Genomic DNA, 18,992 nt, shown 5'->3' on the forward strand with positions numbered 1-18,992 from the left:
GCATACACCTATGTGCCTCTCGGTATGCAGACAGATGGAGCAACAGGGATGGGATAAGGACATAATATACCTTCCATCATCATACTGAGTTTTTCTGTTCCAGGGAAAGGAACTCCAATTACCAAAGTGAATATCTAATTCTTGTCCCAGGACATCTTTGTGCACTTGCATTTCAGCCATCGCATAAACCTCCAAGAGTTTAGTAATAAATGACTCATCACAATTTAAGATTTTTTTCCAGAGACAGCATTGGCCCTCCCAGATTTCTCAGATTGGCTAGAAGCAGCCACTCCCCCTCCCCTTTCTTTAGTTTTTGTCTATTGCATACATTGAATGGACAAAATTTTAGACAATATCCCCTACTGGTTAAGAACTTTTGCTCTGCCCGTAGCTTCTGATGGTTTTCACAGTGTGACCCTGGCTCTGGCAATCATTGTAACTACTCACTGGGTAATAATGTAATTCCCTGCTTGCCTAAATTAACCAAACACCAGAAAAGAGAGATGGACACCTATTTCTGTTGTGGGGAAATATGTGTCCATTCCCATATTTCTAACATGGGAAACCAAACTTTTAAATCTCAGAATTATCCTTGTATTTCTAATTAGCACACAGTTCATTTCATATTATTGACAGGGGCCATGTTTTCCAAACCAAACATGAGGATGTAACATTTGATAAGCATGGGTGGCTCAGCGGTTTAGTGCTGGCTTCAGCCCAGGGCATGATCCTGGAGACCCAGGATCGAGTCCCACATCAGGCTCCCTGCATGGAGCCTGCTTCTCCCTCTGCCTGTGTCTCTGCCTCTCTCTCTCTCTCTCTCTCATGAATAAATAAAATATTAAAAAATTTTTTTTGATAAGCAAGAGAATGCCTTTAGGGACAGGCTACTCTATGAATTAGAATTGTTAAGAAATTCCAGGGCTTGCATCAGAGAAGATGGATACCTGCTGTTTACTTCCACATGGATACAACTGGAGGGTATTATGCAGAGTGAAGTAAGTTAATTGGAGAAAGACAATTATATGGTCTCACTTATATGTGGAATATAAGAAATAGTGAAAGGGACCAGAAGGGAAAGGAGGGAAACTGAGTGGGGAAAAATTAGAGAGGAAGACAAACCATGAGAGACTCCTAAGTCTGGGAAACAAACAAAAGGGTTGCTGGAGGGGAGGTGGGTGGGAGGATGGGGTAAATGGATGACAGGCCCTAAGGAGGGCACTTGATGGGATGAGCACTGGGTGTTATCCTATATGTTGGCATATTGAATTTAAATAAAAAGGTAAAATTAGAAAAAAATGTTTCAAGCTTTCAGGAATATGTTAAATATGGCAGGAATATTGTTGAGAATAAAAGAAGCCAAATGTGAAATAAAAAAAAAAAAAAAGAAGAAGAAAAAAATTGATTCTAGGACTTGGCGGTCACTGAACTACTAAAAATGGGTAGCTCTTAAATGATAAGGAAGCTAATGATCATATTCCCCTTTCAGAGTGGACGCAGTAATCATTTTAGCATAGTGACGGGGGCCATCCGGAGAGGTGACGGGAAAGGAAACTGGGGCCCTGGCAGCACCTGGCGATCCCCGCAGCGAGGCTGCACCGGGTCCCGCTCGCGCCCGCGCCCCGCGGGGAGAGCCCGCTCCGCCCCGACTGCGCCTGCGCGGAGCTTGGCCCGTTCCAGGTGGAAGGTTGCGGGTTTGAGTCGTCATGGCAACGCGGTGCTCCCGCCTTCTGGAAGCCTGGGCTCCAGCTCCCGTAGTGTGAGACTCGTCCGGGTGGGAGGGACCAGGGCTGAGTCCCGGGGCCGGATGGGGGGAGGAGGGGGCGCGGGGCTCGGGAAGCTGCTGAGAGCACTTGCCCAGGGATTGAGCTAAACTAAGAAAAAATCGGTCCCAGGCTCAGCACAAAAGGATCTTTTCATTCCAGTCCTTTCGCCCACGCAGGGAACGATGCCTCTGGAAGTGGTGGTGGAACTACAGATCCGGGCGGTAAGAGAAGTCGCTTCCTGGCCCCCAAATCGGACTCTTTCCCCGGGGTTCCCAAATGGTCCGGGTCGTTTTCATCACCTCCTCCCCACCTCACCGCACACACATCATTATCCTTTGGGACAGATCGTACCTCTGCGTCCCTAAGATCTTCTACATTGGTCTTCCCTGACTTCTTAGCCTTTAAACATTTACCCCCCAAGGGACTTGTTAGCTTTATCCTAAATTTTCCTGTTATTTTAGAATAACCCTGCATTATATCGAAGAAGAATTTTATTATTTTTTCCAGGATAAAGATTTGTGAAAGAATTAAAAATAAATAAAACCCTCCTTTAAATAGTGAGGGAAAAATTCAATTTCAGCAAGTCCAGTCACTTCCTGATAACTTGCCACCTCTATGAACCAATCGAGTATTTTCTAGGTATTTCCCCTAGAGAGGGCTCTGGCTTGCTAATTCCAAAAGGGAAGTCAATCAGTCAACACCTGTTTTATAATTAACCCACTGAATCCTGTGGCCCAGTGACTGCATTGTTCCTGTTTGGGATCTATCACTATCATGAATTCAGCTTCTGTGTTCCAATCCTTCCATCCATAGCTGGTGACAGACTATCATGCAGCTTTGCCTCCCAGCTCTAGGGGCTTCTCTACTGGCCATGATTACCAGCACAATGTTGGTAAGTTACAGCCATGGAGAACCTGGCTAGCCTCCATACAAGTGACAAGTGCTGTGGTTTCATCATATACATCGTTCTGAAAAGAAGACAAAAATTTCCTGGATTTGTCCCATTTCACTGACGGCAAGTAGGACCAGACTCTATCATATTGTGCTACATCAAGTGCCAACTTTCAACCTTTTGCGGTCAAGGGAAGGAATTCTTGAGAAGCTGATTGTTAAAGCAGGCTTCTTCTTCCTCAAGGCAAAAATTAGACAAGTTTTCATCTCACTCATTCAATGCTATTGGTTATTTTTATTTTAATTTTCAAAAGGCATTCCTCAGTGTACAATTGACAGTAAAATCATTTTCTACTCTATAGTAGTTAGAGTGCTTCAGAAACATCAGCTGAATTGATCTGTGCTTTAAAAGCCTGCAAACTTTTAGGAATTCCAGAAGTATAATCAGGAACCAGAAGATAAAACTAATTTTGAGCCCCCAATATTCAGACTTGTGAACACGTCAGAAGGAAACATTACTGCTTTCCAAAAGATCTGGCCTGAATATTGCTGGATTAAAATAAAAGATATAAGATTAAACAATAAAGCAAATCACTCAAAGCTTTACAGTTTGGCTGATTCAGGGAGAGAAGAGGTAGTCTGTTCAGGATGTTGTGGGAGTACAGATGATTTTGTTTGACTTTGAGGAGTAGCTGTTCCTCTTTCAATGTGCCTCTCACACTCAGAAAATTCATACTTCTCCCCAGTCAGAGCCTATTCATCACACCATTCTATGTGACACATCCAAGGCCAAAAATCCTTTCTCTTTATAAATGTCAAAATAATTCACCACTATCTGAAAACACCAGTAATTCAAAGATTCTTATTTTCAGGCAGAACAGCATTTAAAGCACACACGCTGCTTGGTTTTCCTGCTCAAAGAATAGTGAGCAGAGTCCATCTTGCATTTGGTCGTCTTTGGTCTTGTGATTTGGGGAGGTACCGTGGATAAACTGCTTTGAATGTAAAGGTCAATGTAAAGGGACATTTAGGAGTTAGTTATCCCTTGTGCCTGGTGTAACAGTGGGCTCCCCTGGTGAATTTCAAGTAAAATATTTTTACCGAAAGTATGCTATATATGGGGAAATTGAATTCCATATGAAAAGCTATACAGTGTCATCCTTGTGGTACATATGAGAAAGTTTATGCCCTTGCACTGCAAAGAATCAAGTTATTTTCCTATTACCTCAGCAGAGGAGCATTATTCTTTGTTCAGTAGAGATGATGGGCAACAGAGCCCCATCTCCTGCCATACTGGTCCACTGACATAGTATGTGGTAGGCCTACCCCCAGACGATTAGGTCCTGACGTCCTCAGTTAGCTTTCATACCACGCTCTTTGTCAACAGAATTAAGCATTCGATCATAGTCCCATCCTTCCTTTTCTGTGGGCATTGTAGACATGCCCACCATTAAGTGTTTCTTCTTCAAGTAAGTTCTTGGCTTGTTCTCTGAATGCAAAAAGATAGTATTAGAAAGTAATGGGAAATAAAGATCTATTTAGAGAGTTTTTGAGGAGGTAGAGGGAAAGGAAACCAAGATATGCACTATAATCTCTTCTCACTACCCATCCCACAAAGATGGAAGAGAATATACTAAGAAAGCTTATCAAGAAAATAAGGATTAAGAAGACACCCGTGGCAGCAGATTTTCAGGAAATACATGAGAAAAAAAAAACCTATGTCTTAATATACTGTTTAAAATTTACCTCAGGAAAAGAACTAGGATGAGTAGGTGGCTCATCTGCATGTATATTTACAGAATGAAGATCGTGTTGGTTTGTTTTTTTTCAAAGTTCACTTTACAAGTGATATGTTGACTTACAGGATTACTACAAAACACAAAATTTACTTTTGTCAACTTTAAAAAAAAAAAAAAAACAGCAGGATTATCATCACCCCAGCTTGTTTTCTTTGCAGTTGTCCTGGAGATATAAACAGTGGTTGAATGAATATATAATAGAGGGATTTCTTTTTTTTTCTTTTCTTTTTTTTTTTTTTTCTTCCTGTAATATGGCTGTGGTCACAATGGCCAGGACGTTCTCCAGCCTAGCAACCCCCCAAGATTTGGAATGACACCTGAAATCCCAAAGGAAGCCTGAAATGTCCTTAGAGGGACAAGCAGGATTGCTGCTGCTTGACGTCGTAGGTGTCATCGCATGCGGAAACCTTCTGATCGCCTGGTGCCATAGAGGATGAGGTGGTGTCATTGTTGGTTCCACAGTAGGAAGAGGACCCGGGCGTTGTGCGGCGAAAGCCAGCAGTAGTCCACGATGCTGTACTGCGCGTAGCCCAGAAAAAAGCCAAACGCCACGTCAGTGACGTTGTGCCGCCCCAGCATCACCCTGGAGAAGCCCACGATGAAGGCCCACAGTACCACAAGCACCCTCAGCGGAATGGCCAGCACCAAGTGGTTCAGGATGAACCGAGACACCAGGGCGGCCCTGGTGGCGTGGCCCGAGGGGAAGGAGTACCTGTCCACCGACAGGGTGACGAACATGTCCATCTGATTGTGAGCGGGGCGGCGCCTGCGCACCAGCCCCTTGATCAGGGCCACCAGCAGCAGGTCCAGCAGCAGGGCGAAGAGCAGGTTCGTGAGCACCTCGCGCCCGGCCCAGCTGTCGCTCCTGAGCAGGCAGTAGAGGGTCCCCAGCAGCCAGGGGATGCCGTGTCCCGAGATCTCCAGCAGCTTCATGAGGGGCCGCACGCTACCCCAGGACGAGCTCTCCCCCGCGCACACGCCCAGCCTCTTGGACAGCCACAGGTCGATGGCCAGCAGGGAGCGCAGGGCGATGCCCAGGAAGGACGGGTTCAGGTCCATGCGGTCCTCCTCGGGCAGCGCGGCCGCGGGCGCCTGCGACGGGCCGGGCCCGGCCAGCGGGCAGGAGCCGCGCCGGTGCACCGGGCTCTCGGGCGCGCGGAGCCGGGCGCAGGTGGGGTCGGCGCCGGGCGCGCGGCTGCCGAGCAGGGACTGGAACTCGAACCTGCCGCCGCCGCCGCCGCCGCCGCCGCCGCCGCCGCCGCGGGCCGGGCTGCCGGGGCTGCTGCTGCTGCTGCTGCTCGAGGCGGCGGCGGCCAGCGGGCGGGCGTCCGCGTTCCTCCGGGGGCTCGGCATGGCGGCGGGGGGCCCGGACCCCGGGAGCCGACCCGCCGGGCGCACCGCTCCCGGCCCGGCAGCCTCTTCCGCTTCCGCACGGCCATCCCGGGGGCGGGGAGAGGAGCCGGCGAGAGGACGATTGTGACACCTGGCGGAGACGTGGGGGGAAACGGATTGGCACTTGGGGAAGGAGGGGCGGGGGAGGGGGTGGTGTGGGAGGTCCAGGGGAAGGGTCGTGGGGGGGGAGGGAGGGGGAGGGGGATGGGGAATATGACGTCGTCGTGGGAGGTTAGGGAAAACAGCTCCTGTGCACAAACAACCAAACAAGCCACCAAACCGAACACCTGTTCTCTCTCTTTGTTTTCTTCTTTAAGATTTCTTGTCCCGGGGTGTACCTTCCTGACAAGCAAGATGTATACCTTGGGGTGTACCTCCTGAATCAGTACCTGGAGACTGACTGCTTTCCCTCTGTGTTCCCTATTATGATTCAGCAGAACATGAGGTTTGAAAAGGTGATCTTGACTTTCTCACTGCCAAGTCAAGAAGTTTAAATGTTGTCCGGGGAGCATCTCATGGTGCTTATAAAGAACACAGCTCTCGTAAAGTCAGTTGGTACCTTTTCTTTAAAAATAAAATAAAATAAAATAAATGGCTTGAAGGCATCTCAGCACAGCACAAAACCTGACTTGGAGGACTTGCTTTTGCATTGCAGGCCTGAGCCAAGTTCTGTCAACCTGCTGCTAAATGTCCTGGTGGATGTTTTCTATTCTTGGAATTCCCACGGCATTTTGTAACTGGAACAGAGAGAGCATTTTCTGAATGTTCTTGGAGGTGTTAGAGGCAGTTGCATTACATTTATGACAGGGATTATTAGGAAGTTAGTGGCCTTAGAAACAAACTTTTGTGGACTCAGAAAAATAATGAAAAGAAAAAAAAAGCTATAATCAAATCAGTAAAATCCTGCATCTCAAATCCTGTAACAAAACAAACCTCTTCAGATTTATTGAATTTTCTTAGGTCATCCCTGGTTTATTTAGCTACAGTGATAAAAGCTACGTTTCATTCCAGTGACTATGAACCTGATTTTTTTTCTTTAAGATTTTATTTCTTTATTCATGAGACATACACAGAGAGAGAGGTAGAGGCACAGGCAGAGGGAGAAGCAGGCTCCATGCAGGGAGCCTGATGTGGGACTCGATCCCAGGTCTCCAGGATCAGACCCTGGGCTGAAGGCAGCACTAAACTGCTGAGCCACCTGGGTTGCTCTGAACATGATTTTAATAGAACATTACCAACCTCCTTCCCACTTTGATTTAGAATATTAATTTCATTATTATGAATCACAGACAGTTCTTTGAAGTTTGCATTTTGGAATTTGGAGGTGGAATCAGTTTTAACCTTTGTGAGTCTAATGATTTTCCCCCAAACAATATCTCTGAGCTGCTTTTTGGAGGAGGTGTTACTAAGTATGGGAAGTCTAGATAGGGTAGAGCCTGTCACCTTTAAAGGTCTGGTTGGTGGGCAGCCCCGGTGGCGCAGTGGTTTAGTGCCACCTGCACCCCAGGGTGTGATCCTGGAGACCCGAGATCGAGTCTCACATCAGGCTCCTTGCATGGAGCCTGCTTCTCCCTCTGCCTGTGTCTCTGCCTCTCTCTCTCTCTCTCTCTCTGTGTCTCTCATGAATAAATAAAATTAAAAAAAAAATAAAGGTCTGGTTGGTGTTGCTCAGAAAATGACCTATTTCCAGCTGAGACTGGGAGAGGAGATGAGGATTAATTTTCTAAAAGACTAAGGATGTTTGTAATATTTTTTAAAATCACAGCGGCACAGCCTTCAGCCCGGGGTGTGATCCTGGAGATCCAGGATCAAGTCCCATGTCAGGCTTCCTGCATGGAGCCTGCTTCTCCCTCTGCCTGTGTCTCTGCCTCTCTTTCTCTCATGAATAAATAAACAAAATCTTAAAGAAAAAAGAGCAGATTTTAACCATGCTTACATTTATTTTATTTATTAAAAGATTTTATTTATCTATTTTTGAGAGAGACAGAGAAGCAGAGACAAAGGCAGGGGGAGAAGCAGGCTCCCTCTGGGGAGCCTGATGTGGAACTCAATCCCAGGACCCTGGGCTTACAACCTGAGCCAAAGGCAGAGCCTCAACCACTGAACCACCCAGATGCCCTTAACCATGCTTAAATTTAAACACCATTTAAGAGCTTAAATGCCTGAAACTAAACTCTGCTGAAAACTTTTGTTTGTTATAGGCTTCCAGAGTTTAGGGAAAAGGTTGTGGTATGCTTTTAATTTCAGTCCTCTCCCAGACCATTAAGCTCAAGGACAAAATAAGCCAAATTAGCATTGGCTAGATACATATCACAACATTTGTCTTGGGCTTCATGATATACTTTAAACTTATGAGGCCCTCCCGCTCTCTAATTATTTTGGATTCTGTAGGACTGTCACTAGTAGTACATGGGTTTTCTTTTTTGTTACACATAGAATTTTTACTTGTGTTCCTTCTTAGCACAACCATTTGCTAGTCATTTATTCAGTTAACATCAGTTAATGAGTGTCTGTGGTATGCAGGATTTTTTTAGAGACTCAAGCAAGACGCTGAGTTTGATACCCCATGTGCTTGTAGCAACAAACTTGTAGGGCTAGGTCAAGTTGATGACATTTTGAGAATGTGGTAGATTCAGCTAACTCAGGTTTTCCTTGTACTTTGTATTGTGTTCTTGTTCTATAATTACTTGTTGAATTTTTAACCATATACCTGTTAAAGATACTCCTGTTGAATTTTAAAATATTATATGGCTGGAATTGGCATGTGTTAATTATTTGGAAGAATATAATCTACAGTTTCTATAAGCATGTATTAATAAATCTTTGAAAATTTATTTTCACCATTTTTTTCCTGCAGGTATTTGAAAATGCAACAGATCCTGGGGCTGTAGCAGACATTTTAGAAAGTAAGTACTCTCAAGACAAAACAAAACAACTATCATGTGTATGTAATTGTATGTACAAATATAAAATTCTATATTCTAAGTTGTGATGTTTCCATGTTTGGTCCATATTTATATTCAAGAGAGTCTATATCAAATTTGAATCATGTTTTTGATTCTATTATAAACTCTTTTCTAGATAGAGATGGGATTTATTAGATGGTACACTTGTTTGTTGATTAATTTCTTGCAAGTAAATGGTTTTTGTATTTCACACAGTTGTGTCACTATCACTGTAATTAATTTTAGAACATTTTTATCACTGCAGAATGAAACCCTAAGCCCATTCTTCCTTATCACCCCCAGCCCTAGGTAACTACTAACAAATCTTTCTCTGTAGATTTCCTTATTCTGATATTTTATATAAATGAAATTATGCAACATATGGTCGGTCCTTTGTGACTAGCTTCTTTCACTTAGCATAATGTTTTCTTTTTTTTTAATTTTTTTTTTATTTTTTTTATTTTTTATTTATGATAGTTACAGAGAGAGAATGATAGTTACAGAGAGAGAGAGAGAGAGAGAGACAGAGACACAGGCAGAGGGAGAAGCAGGCTCCATGCACCGGGAGCCCGACGTGGGATTCGATCCCGGGTCTCCAGGATCGCGCCCTGGGCCAAAGACAGGCGCCAAACCGCTGCGCCACCCAGGGATCCCATGTTTTCTTTTTTTATAATAAATTTATTTTTTATTGGTGTTCAATTTAGCATAATGTTTTCAAGATTGATCTTTGTTACAGCATGTGTCAGTATTTCATTTGTCTATATGGCCAAATAGTGTTCCATTGTATGGCTATACCATATTTTGTTTATTCATTCATTGGTTGATGGACCACTGGGTTGTCTTCACATTTGGGCTATGATGAAAAATGTTGCTATGAATATTTGTGTACAAGTGTTTTTGTGGACATATGTTTTTATTTCTCTTGGGTATAAACTTAGGAATAGAAGTGCTGGGTCATATGGTAATTCTTACTCTCTGAAGAAACTTTACTAAAGCAGCTGGGTTCATAATCTATAATCATGTAATCATTTTACATTCTACCAGCAACATGTGAGGGTTCCATTTCTCAACATCCTGACCAACACTTATTATTACCTGTCCTTTTGATTGGTAGCCATCTTTGAGGGTTTGAAGTGAAATCTCATTGTAGTTTGATGGTGTTGAGCATTTTTTTCATGTGCTTCTTAACTGTTTGTAGATCTTATTTGGAGAAATGTGTTTTCAGAGCTTTTGTTTATATTTTATTTGGATTATTTGGTATTTTATTATTGAGTTGTAATGTATAGTGAACTTGTAGTGTATTGAGTTCTTTGTGTATTGTAGATATAAGTCCCATGTCAGATGTATGATAGATCAATGTTTTCTTCCATTCTTTGGATTATATTTTCACTTTAAAAAAAAATTTTTTTTTAAATTTATGATAGTCACAGAGAGAGAGAGAGAGGCAGAGACACAGGCAGAGGGAAAAGCAGGCTCCATGCACCGGGAGCCCGACGTGGGACTCGATCCCGGGTCTCCAGGATCGCGCCCTGGGCCAAAGGCAGGCGCTAAACCGCTGTGCCACCCAGGGATCCCTTCACTTTTTTTTAAAAGATTTTATTTATTTATTCATGAGAGACAGAGAGAGAGAGAAAGAGAGAGAGAGAGGCAGAGACACAGGCAGAGGGAGAAGCAGGCTCCACGCAGGGAGCCCAATGTGGGACTCGATCCTGGGACTCCAGAATCATGCCCTGGGCCGAAGGCAGGCGCTAAACTGCTGAGCCACGCAGGGATCCCCTCTTTTCACTTTCTTGATGGTGTTCTTTGAAACAAAAAATGTTAAAATTTCAATGAATTGTATTTTATCTTTTTTCTTTTGTTATTTGCACTTTTTGATGTCATAACTAAGAAAGCATTACCTAATTCAAGTCACAAAGATTTATGTCTGTGTTTCCTTCTAAGAGTTTTATAGTTTTAACTTTTTTTTTTTAAGATTTTATTTATTCATGAGAGACACAGAGAGAGAGGCAGAGACACAGGCAGAGGGAGAAGCAGGCTCCATTCTGGGAGCCCCATGTGGGACTCAATCCCAGGACTCCAGGATCACACCCTGGGCTGTAGGCAGGCGCCAAACTGCTGAGCCACCCAGGCATCCCTATAGTTTTAACTTCTATGTTTAGGTCTATGACACATATTAAGTTGATTTTTGTAAATAACATGAAGTAGGGGTCCAACTTCATTCTTTTGCATCTGGATATCCAGTTGTCCTGGTACCATTTGTTGATAAGAGTATGTGACCCCCATTGAATAGTCTTGGCACGTTTGTTGAAAGTCAATTGAGTGTACATAAGGAAGGATTTTTTTGGACTCTCAATTCTATTCTCTTGATCCATATATCTATCATTATGCCAGTTCCACACAATTTTCATTACTGTAGCTTTGTAAGTAAGTTTTGAAATCAGGAAATGTGAATCCTCCACCTTAGTTCTTCTTTCCAAGACAGTTTTGCTATTTGGATTTCCTTGGCTTTCCATGTGAATTTTAGGATCAGCATGTCAGTTCTGCAAAGAAGCCAGCTAGGATGTTGATAGGTGTTGCACTGAACCTGTATATCAACTTGGGGAGTATTTCCCCCGAATAATATTAAATCTTCCAATCCATGAACATGGGATGTGGTGAGAATTAATTGAATGTAAGGAATTTGGAGTTTGAGAGACAAATGAAGTGCTTAACATTACCATTGGAGTGATGGTTGGCAGAGATATATATTCCTTCTTACTACTTCGAAAACCTAAAATCACAAGCTGTCTTAGCTGTTACATTTCTTGGCACTTAAAATTTTATCTTCATACGTTCATATGTTTTTCATAAGCCAATAAAGGAACAATTTTACTTTTCTTGTATATATTTCCAGCTTTTTTGAGACATAATTGATGTATAACATTGTGAAAATTTAGGGTATACAATATGTGGATTTGATATACTTATATATTGCAAAATGATAACCCCCACAGCATTAGCTAACACACTCATCACATCACAAAATACTGTTTCTTTTTTGTTTTGAGAACATTTTAGACCTACTCTTGGGACACCCGGGTGGCTCAGTGGTTGAGATCTGGCATCGGCCCAGGGTGTGATCCTGGAGTCCCTAGATCGAGTCCCACATCAGGCTCCCCGCATGGAGCCTGCTTCTCCTTCTGCCTGTGTCTCTGCCTTTCTCTCTCTCTGTGTCTTTCATGAATTAAAAAAAAAAAAATCTACTCTCACAGCAAGTTTCAAATATATCATACAGTATTAGTAACAATAAGTGTCTTTAATTGTCACCATTATTGTCTATTTTACAATGTTTTAATTTCTAATATTTTGTTGGAATTATCTCTATTGATTTTTAATTGTTATACCATATATGTTTGAATTACTTTAAGATTTGAATTTTATTCTTGTCCTTATAGATTTTGTACATGAGCTCCCTATTTGTAAATGCATTTTGGACTCAGGAAGTATAAAAAACGTATATTTTATGTCTTAATTAATCAGAAGACATACTGTTTTAAGCACTATAACTTGTCTAGGTTAATGGACAACAGTCATATTTTGAATTATTTATTTATTTTTATTTATTTTTTAAAGGTTTTATTTATTTATTCATGAGAGACACACACACACACACACACAGAGGCAGAAACACAGGCAGAGGGAGAAGCAGGCTCCATGCAGGGAGCCTGACGTGGGACTCGATTCTGGGACTCCAGAATCACGCCCTGGGCGAAAGGCAGGCACCCGGGCTGCCCATATTTTGAATTTTTAAAATGAGAAGTTGATTATTATGTCATTGACTTATGAATACCTTTTTAGGAGAGAAGATATTGCATCCATTTCATCAATACTTGTCAGGGCATAAAATGCTGTTTCTAGACTCAGTTACTCTCACTGCATGCCCTTGAATGACTGGCTCTTGAAATACCTAAATTATTGTTGGTATGGCACTTATTATTATTATTATTATTATTATTATTATTTTAAATGGGATGTTATGGTAGTCTTGAACTTAGCAATTAATGAATAACTCCAGCAATTTTCTAAGGTATTAAAATCTCATTTTTTCCCTTTTAGGCTTCCTAACCAGGTTTGAATTAATACAGCTAGTATCTCCAGGTAATGTAGCAGTAAATGCATTTCTAAATTAGCTTATTTTATTTTGAAAGGACTTTGGCATGATAGAGTGAGATTGGTATTTACAAGTTGTGCTTTCTAGAACACTTTCTTTTTCCCCCATACTGGTCTGTTGAATCCTATCCATTTCCAGAAAAGTAACTTTATGGGTTTGGTGGCAGTAAATATAACTTAAACAGGCAGTTGACTTTCCATTTTTTCATATCTTTATCTAATTATCATCAAATAATAAAATCTTGGTTCAGTTTCTTTCAAGTTGTTGCCTTTGGCTTTGTTCTCATTTATGGAGCACGTGTGTGTGTAAAACCCAAAGCTATCTTTTGTATTAGATGGTAGAGCAGGGTTGGCAAAATATAGGCCCCAGGCTACATACCACCTGCAGTTTGTTTTGTAGGACTCATGAACTAAATTTCTACGTTTAAAAAAATTGAAATTCATATCCTATCTGTTTAATTCGTGCACTTCACTGTGGTCAAGTGTACAATTCAGTTGTTTTACTATCTTTACAAAGTTATGCAACTGTCACCACTATCTTATTCCAGAATATTTTTATTATCCCAAAAAGAAACACGTAGTCATTAGTAGTCCCTACCATTCCCTTCTCCCAAAGCCCTGGCCACTACTGATCTACGTTCTCTGTTGAAGGACCTGTTCCAGACATTTAATGTAAATGGAATCAGACAGTGTGTGGCCTTTTATTTCTGGCCTCTTTACTTTGCATATTTTCATCCACATTGTGGCAAGTATCATTATTACTTCATTCCTTTTTATTGCTGCATAATATGCTTTTATATGGATATACCATTTGTTTATCCATTTGTTGGTTGATGGACATTTGGGTTATTTTCACTTTTGGAATATTATGAATAACTGCTATCAACATTCATGTACAAGTTGTTGTGCGAGTACATGTTTTCAGTTCTCTTGAGTTTATGCCTATGAGTAGAATTTTTGTATTATATGGTACTTGTGTGTTTAACTTCTAAAAAAAAAAATTTAATATATTTATTTGAGAGAGAGAGAGAGCGAGCGAGCACACATAATCATGGGGAGGGAGAAGGACAAGGAGATTCCATGCTGAGACGTGGGGCTTGATCTTATGACTCTGAGGTCATGACCTGAGCTGAAATCTGGAGTTGGACACTTCACTGACTGAGCCACCCAAGTGCACCTCCGTGTTTAACTTTTTAAGGAACTGCCAAACTGTCTTCAGTGCTTGCAGTTTTGAATGGTTGGAAAAAAAATTTTAAAACATGAGTATTTTGTGATGTGAAATTATATAAAATTCAGATTTCAGTGTCCATAAAGTTTTATTGGAACATAGCCATACTCATTTGTTTAAATATTATCTTTGGCTGCTTTTGTTTATGCTGGAATTGAGTAGTTATGACCATATGGTTGGCAAAGCCTAAAGTACTTACTATCTGGCCTTTTACAGAAAAAGTTATTGCTAGAATCATGGAACTTTAGGAGGAAACTTTTCTGTGGTGCCTTTGCTTTGCGTGTGTCTTTTTTTTCTGTATGTGTCTCGAATGTCAATTTGGCTAGTTTCCTGGTGATTTTTACTCATGTATGTGTGTGTGTGTGTGTGTGTGTGAGAGAGAGAGAGAGAGAGAGAGAGAGAGAAAGAGAGACAGAGAATATTTAAAACTCAGAAACATGTCTAATTCTTTTCTGATCTTTGCTGTTATAGGTTTTTCCTTTTCTCTTCCCAAAATGAAAATAGCTTTACAGTTTTTACTTGTTGCAAAAAGCATCCCCAAATGATGAGAAAATCTCTATAATTTGGTGAACATGTTTCCTGATATCTCTGTGGACAGAACACCTAGATACAGGATTTCTACATAGTAGTGTTACATATACTTTCTTCTCTTTTTTGCTTCCCCCATGATATATCATTGTTGTTTTGTCTTCTTTTTTTTAAGATTTTATTTATTTGGGTAGCCCCGGTGGTGCAGCGGTTTAGCGCCGCCTGCAGCCCAAGGCGTGATCCTGGAGACCCTGGATCGAGTCCCACATCAGGCTCTCTGCATGGAGCCTGCTTCTCCCTCTGCCTGGAGCCTGCTTCTCCCTCTGCCTGTTTCTCTGCCTCTCTCTCTCTCTCTCTCTCTGCATCTCTATGAATAAATTTTTAAAAAATCTTAAAAAAAAGATTTTATTTATTCATGAGAGACACACACACAGAGAGGCAGAGACATAGGCAGAGGGAGAAGCAGGCTCCCTGTGGGGAGCCCGATGTAGGACTCAATCCCAGGACCCCGAGATCACGACCTGAGCTAAAGGTAGACGCTCAACCACTGAGCCATCTGGGTGTCCATGTTTTGTCATTTCTAAAAGCATAGATGTACATCATTATTTTTAGTGGCCATAAAGAATTTCATTAAGTTACTTACATGTTGGGACACCAGGGTGGCTCAGTGGTTGAGTACCTCCTTTTGGCCCAGGGCATGATCCTGGAATCCTGGGATCCCACATTGGGCTCCCTGCATGGAGCCTGCTTCTCCCTCTGCCTGTGTCTCTACCTCTCTCTGTCTCTCGTGAATAAATAAATAAAACCTTTAAAAATTTTACTTATGTGTTTTTATACATCCATGAACAGTTGGGACATAATATTTGGAGTTTTGCTTTTTTCATTGTGCACTGTTGTCTGTAGTTTGTTATTCCTGAATAGCTATGCATTCTTCCATAGTATTATAATTATCCTTAACTTGACATTGTTAAACATTTAGGTTTTGTTTTTTACATATTTATGAAATTATTTTTTTCTCTTGGTATATTTGTAAAGAATAGATTTACAGTATCTGTAGTTCTGATTTCCGTGATTTCAGTTACCCATGGTCCAAAAGCAGGTGATCTTCCTCTGACATTGTCAGGAAGTCAGTAGTGGCCTAACACTGAGTCACAATTACTGACATTCATCTCATTTCATCTCACTATGTAGGCATTTTAGCAAATCACATCATCACAAGAAGGGTCAATATAGTACAATAAGATATTTTGCAAGAGACCACATTCCCATGACTTTTTTTTTAAACCCAGGCTCCAGGATGGGATTTTTTTTTTTTTCTTTTTAGTTTTATTTATTTATTCATGAGAGACACAGTGGGAGAGAGAGAGAGGCAGAGACACAGGCAGAGGGAGAAGAAGCAGGCTCCACACAGGGAGCCCGACCTGGGACCCGATCCGAGGTCTCCAGTACCATGCCCTCGGCTGAAGGTGGCGCTAAACCGCTGAGCCACCCAGGCTGCCCTCCCATGACTTTTATTATAGTCTGTTGTTATAGTTATTCTGTTTTATTATTAGTTATTGTTCTTAATCTCTTACTAAGCCTAATTTATAAGTTAAACTTTATCATGGGTATGTATGCATAGGAAAAAATGTAGTGCATTTAGGATTCAGTACAATTTGCTGTTTCAGGCATCCACTGAGGCCTTGGAACATAATTCACTGTGGATAAGGGGAGTGACTGTACTAGACTGAACGATCCATATCTTGTCACCTGGGAGTAAACTGATCGCCAGCAAGTTTCCATTATTGCTGTATTCAGTAGTATATGGCATGCCTCTTGCCCATATCCTAGCTAATGCTGGATATTATATTTTAATTTATTGTTTACAAAATATATACTTTCTTTAAAATATATTTTCTGTCCCCTTCTCTTTAGATATGTTTTGTGATAACCTAAAATTTAAAATTGACTTCTTAAAAATTTCCATTTTCCCATAGTTTTTCTTTCTTTTCTTTTGTATAACATGACTTTAAGTGCCCTTTGATCCTTGTGGAGTGATATCTATATGTTAACATTGCATTTTGGTATAAATTCTTATATTTTAAAAAAATATTTAGTTATTTGAGAGGGTGAGCAAGCAAGAGAGAGAACACGAGTGGGGAAGGAGGCAGAGGGAGAAGCAAGTTCTCCACTGAGCAGGGAGGCTGATGCAGCGCTCATCCTGGGACCCCAGGATCATGACTGGAGCTGAAGGCAGACGCTTAACCAACGGAGCCACCCAGGTGTCCCTACATTAATTATCTTAAATGATAAGAATACATTTAGTATTCAATGAAACCTAAAACACATACATATATATACATGCACACGTATATATTCATGAATGTATATCTAGTATTTAATATATGTATAGTATACAAGTTGGTTGAATATACATGTTCTGCAACTTGCTTTTTAAAATTTAACATATCTTAAATTGCCATATGTTTTTCACATGACTAGAAACCCATCTTTGAGAAGGTTGCAAGAGGAGTTCAAGGTCATGATGGAGAATGTTGAGGCTGGGTGCATACATATTGGTTAATAACTCAGAAGTTACTCAGATATAAGATGGAAGCTGTATTATGCTTGTTTTCCTTTTGTCTACAGTCCTTGTATTGGAGATTGTAATTTCTAGTAGCATTAAATTAGAATTGCTCAAAATAATTTCACTCAACTTCAGATGCATTACAAAATGATCCACTAATTTGTCATTCATTTACTTATTTATATATTTATTTATTTATAGATTGTGTTTTTTTTAAGGTTTTATTTATTTATTTATGAGAGATACAGAGAAAGAGGCAGAGATACAGGCAGAGGAAGAAGCAGGTTCCCTGCAGGAGCCTGATGCGGGACTACCCAGACCTGGGATCATGCCCTGAGCCACCCAGGCATCCCTCCAACGTATATTCATTGAGGGTGTACTCAGAACATGCCCCACACTGTGTTGCTGGTATCACACTAGTGGTACCAGGCAGGATGGTGATGGTGAGCCATCTTGCTCTGCTGGTTCTTGTTACTAGATAATTAAACAAGAATGGTTTGTCTCATGTAGGGTCATATGGGCCACAGTTAGGTTTACAGGAACTAATCCTTCACTTGGCTGAAGTCCTTAACTTTTCGTTTTGCTGTAGATATTATTTTATTGTTGGATGTTTATTCACATTGCTTTCAAACACACCTAGAGTCAAAAGACATATTATGACCATTATGTTAATGATATAAGTGCTTTAGATTTGAAGTTGTCTAATGATTTGGCTTAGAAGTGGTGGAAACTCCTCTGGTTCCTGTTTACAAAGATGGGAAAAAGCGAATGGACACAGGGGGGCAGCAGTGTAATCCTGTTTGACTGGGAGCTTAGCATTCTCTTTTTACTGATCTCTGATAAAAACCTCTCCTTGGGGAGAAGTCATGCATGTTCAGTCCAGCTATAAAATGCTATTTTGGGGGGCACCCGTTCCTTCAATCAGAGTTGGTTTTATACTTTGTAGTGGTGTTTACTAGGCATCAGCAGTGAAAGAACTCTTGCCTCAGATAATAAGATTTTGAATTCCTACTTTGCCATGTGGCATCGTAAGTGTCATCTACTCACAGAGCCAGTTTTCTTATCTGTAAAGAAGGCATCAGATGAGACTCCATCATGGGAAGCAAGCTGTCAATTCTGATATACTCTGTAAGTGTTAGATATTCTTTTTTTTCTTTTTAGAGATTTTATTTATTTATTCATGAGAGACACACAGAAAGAGGTAGAGACATAGGCAGAAGGAGAAGCAGACTCCTGCAGGGAGCCCGATGCAGGACTCGATCCCAGGACCCCATAATCACGACCTGAGCCGAAGGCAGACGCTCAACCACTGAGCCACCCAGGCATCCCAGAACACTGATTTCTCTCAGACATTTCACTTGGTCTATGAGAACTGCTCAGCCTATGTATATGTTTATTATTTATAACCAAGGCTCTTGCCATAGCATCTCCTAGGCATGCTGACATTTTTACAATGGGTGGCAGTTTGGACTCTAGAATGTGACCAAAGCAGAGAGAGAGAATTGAAAAACATCAGCCTTTTATTTCTCTTTTCCAGTTTTAATTTCTTTATCCCTGTGATTCCAAAGATAGTAGATGAGCATGCCTCCAGTTCTCTGACTTTTATTTTTATTTTAATTCTTGCTAAATACATGAATACTGATTTAGTAGTTGACATGTTGGATGCAGTGACAAGAGCTGGCCAAAAGCCTGTGAAAGGAAAAAGGACAGGCCCAGTGTGGAGAGCAT

The 18,992-nt window shown here is 41.2% G+C and overlaps 2 protein-coding genes across 17 annotated transcripts in view; one reads left to right on the forward strand and one right to left on the reverse strand.

Annotated features, from left to right (window-relative positions):
- The first annotated feature begins 1,679 nt into the window (after positions 1-1,679).
- The window catches only part of SPATA6L (spermatogenesis associated 6 like), a 48,805-nt gene continuing 31,492 nt past the window's right edge, over positions 1,680-18,992 (forward strand). For 3 of the 16 annotated variants that reach the window (XR_012002194.1, XR_012002195.1, XM_026001612.2), the window contains exons 1-4: positions 5,336-5,458; positions 6,166-6,303; positions 8,706-8,754; positions 12,889-12,930. Coding sequence is in view for 12 of the 16 variants with exons in the window: in XM_026001612.2 (XP_025857397.2) it covers positions 6,274-6,303; positions 8,706-8,754; positions 12,889-12,930 (121 nt within the window). In the remaining 4 variants the exon portion in view is untranslated. The other 13 variants (XR_012002200.1, XM_072761675.1, XM_072761683.1 and 10 more) reach the window with 9 other exon arrangements.
- On the reverse strand, positions 2,933-5,881 carry PLPP6 (phospholipid phosphatase 6). Its single transcript, XM_026001478.2, has one exon. The coding sequence runs from the start codon at positions 5,807-5,809 to the stop codon at positions 4,901-4,903; it is 909 nt and encodes a 302-aa protein (XP_025857263.2). The 5' UTR covers positions 5,810-5,881; the 3' UTR covers positions 2,933-4,900.

The sequence above is a fragment of the Vulpes vulpes genome, chromosome 1 (assembly GCF_048418805.1).
Source record: "Vulpes vulpes isolate BD-2025 chromosome 1, VulVul3, whole genome shotgun sequence".
Taxonomy (NCBI): domain Eukaryota; kingdom Metazoa; phylum Chordata; class Mammalia; order Carnivora; family Canidae; genus Vulpes; species Vulpes vulpes.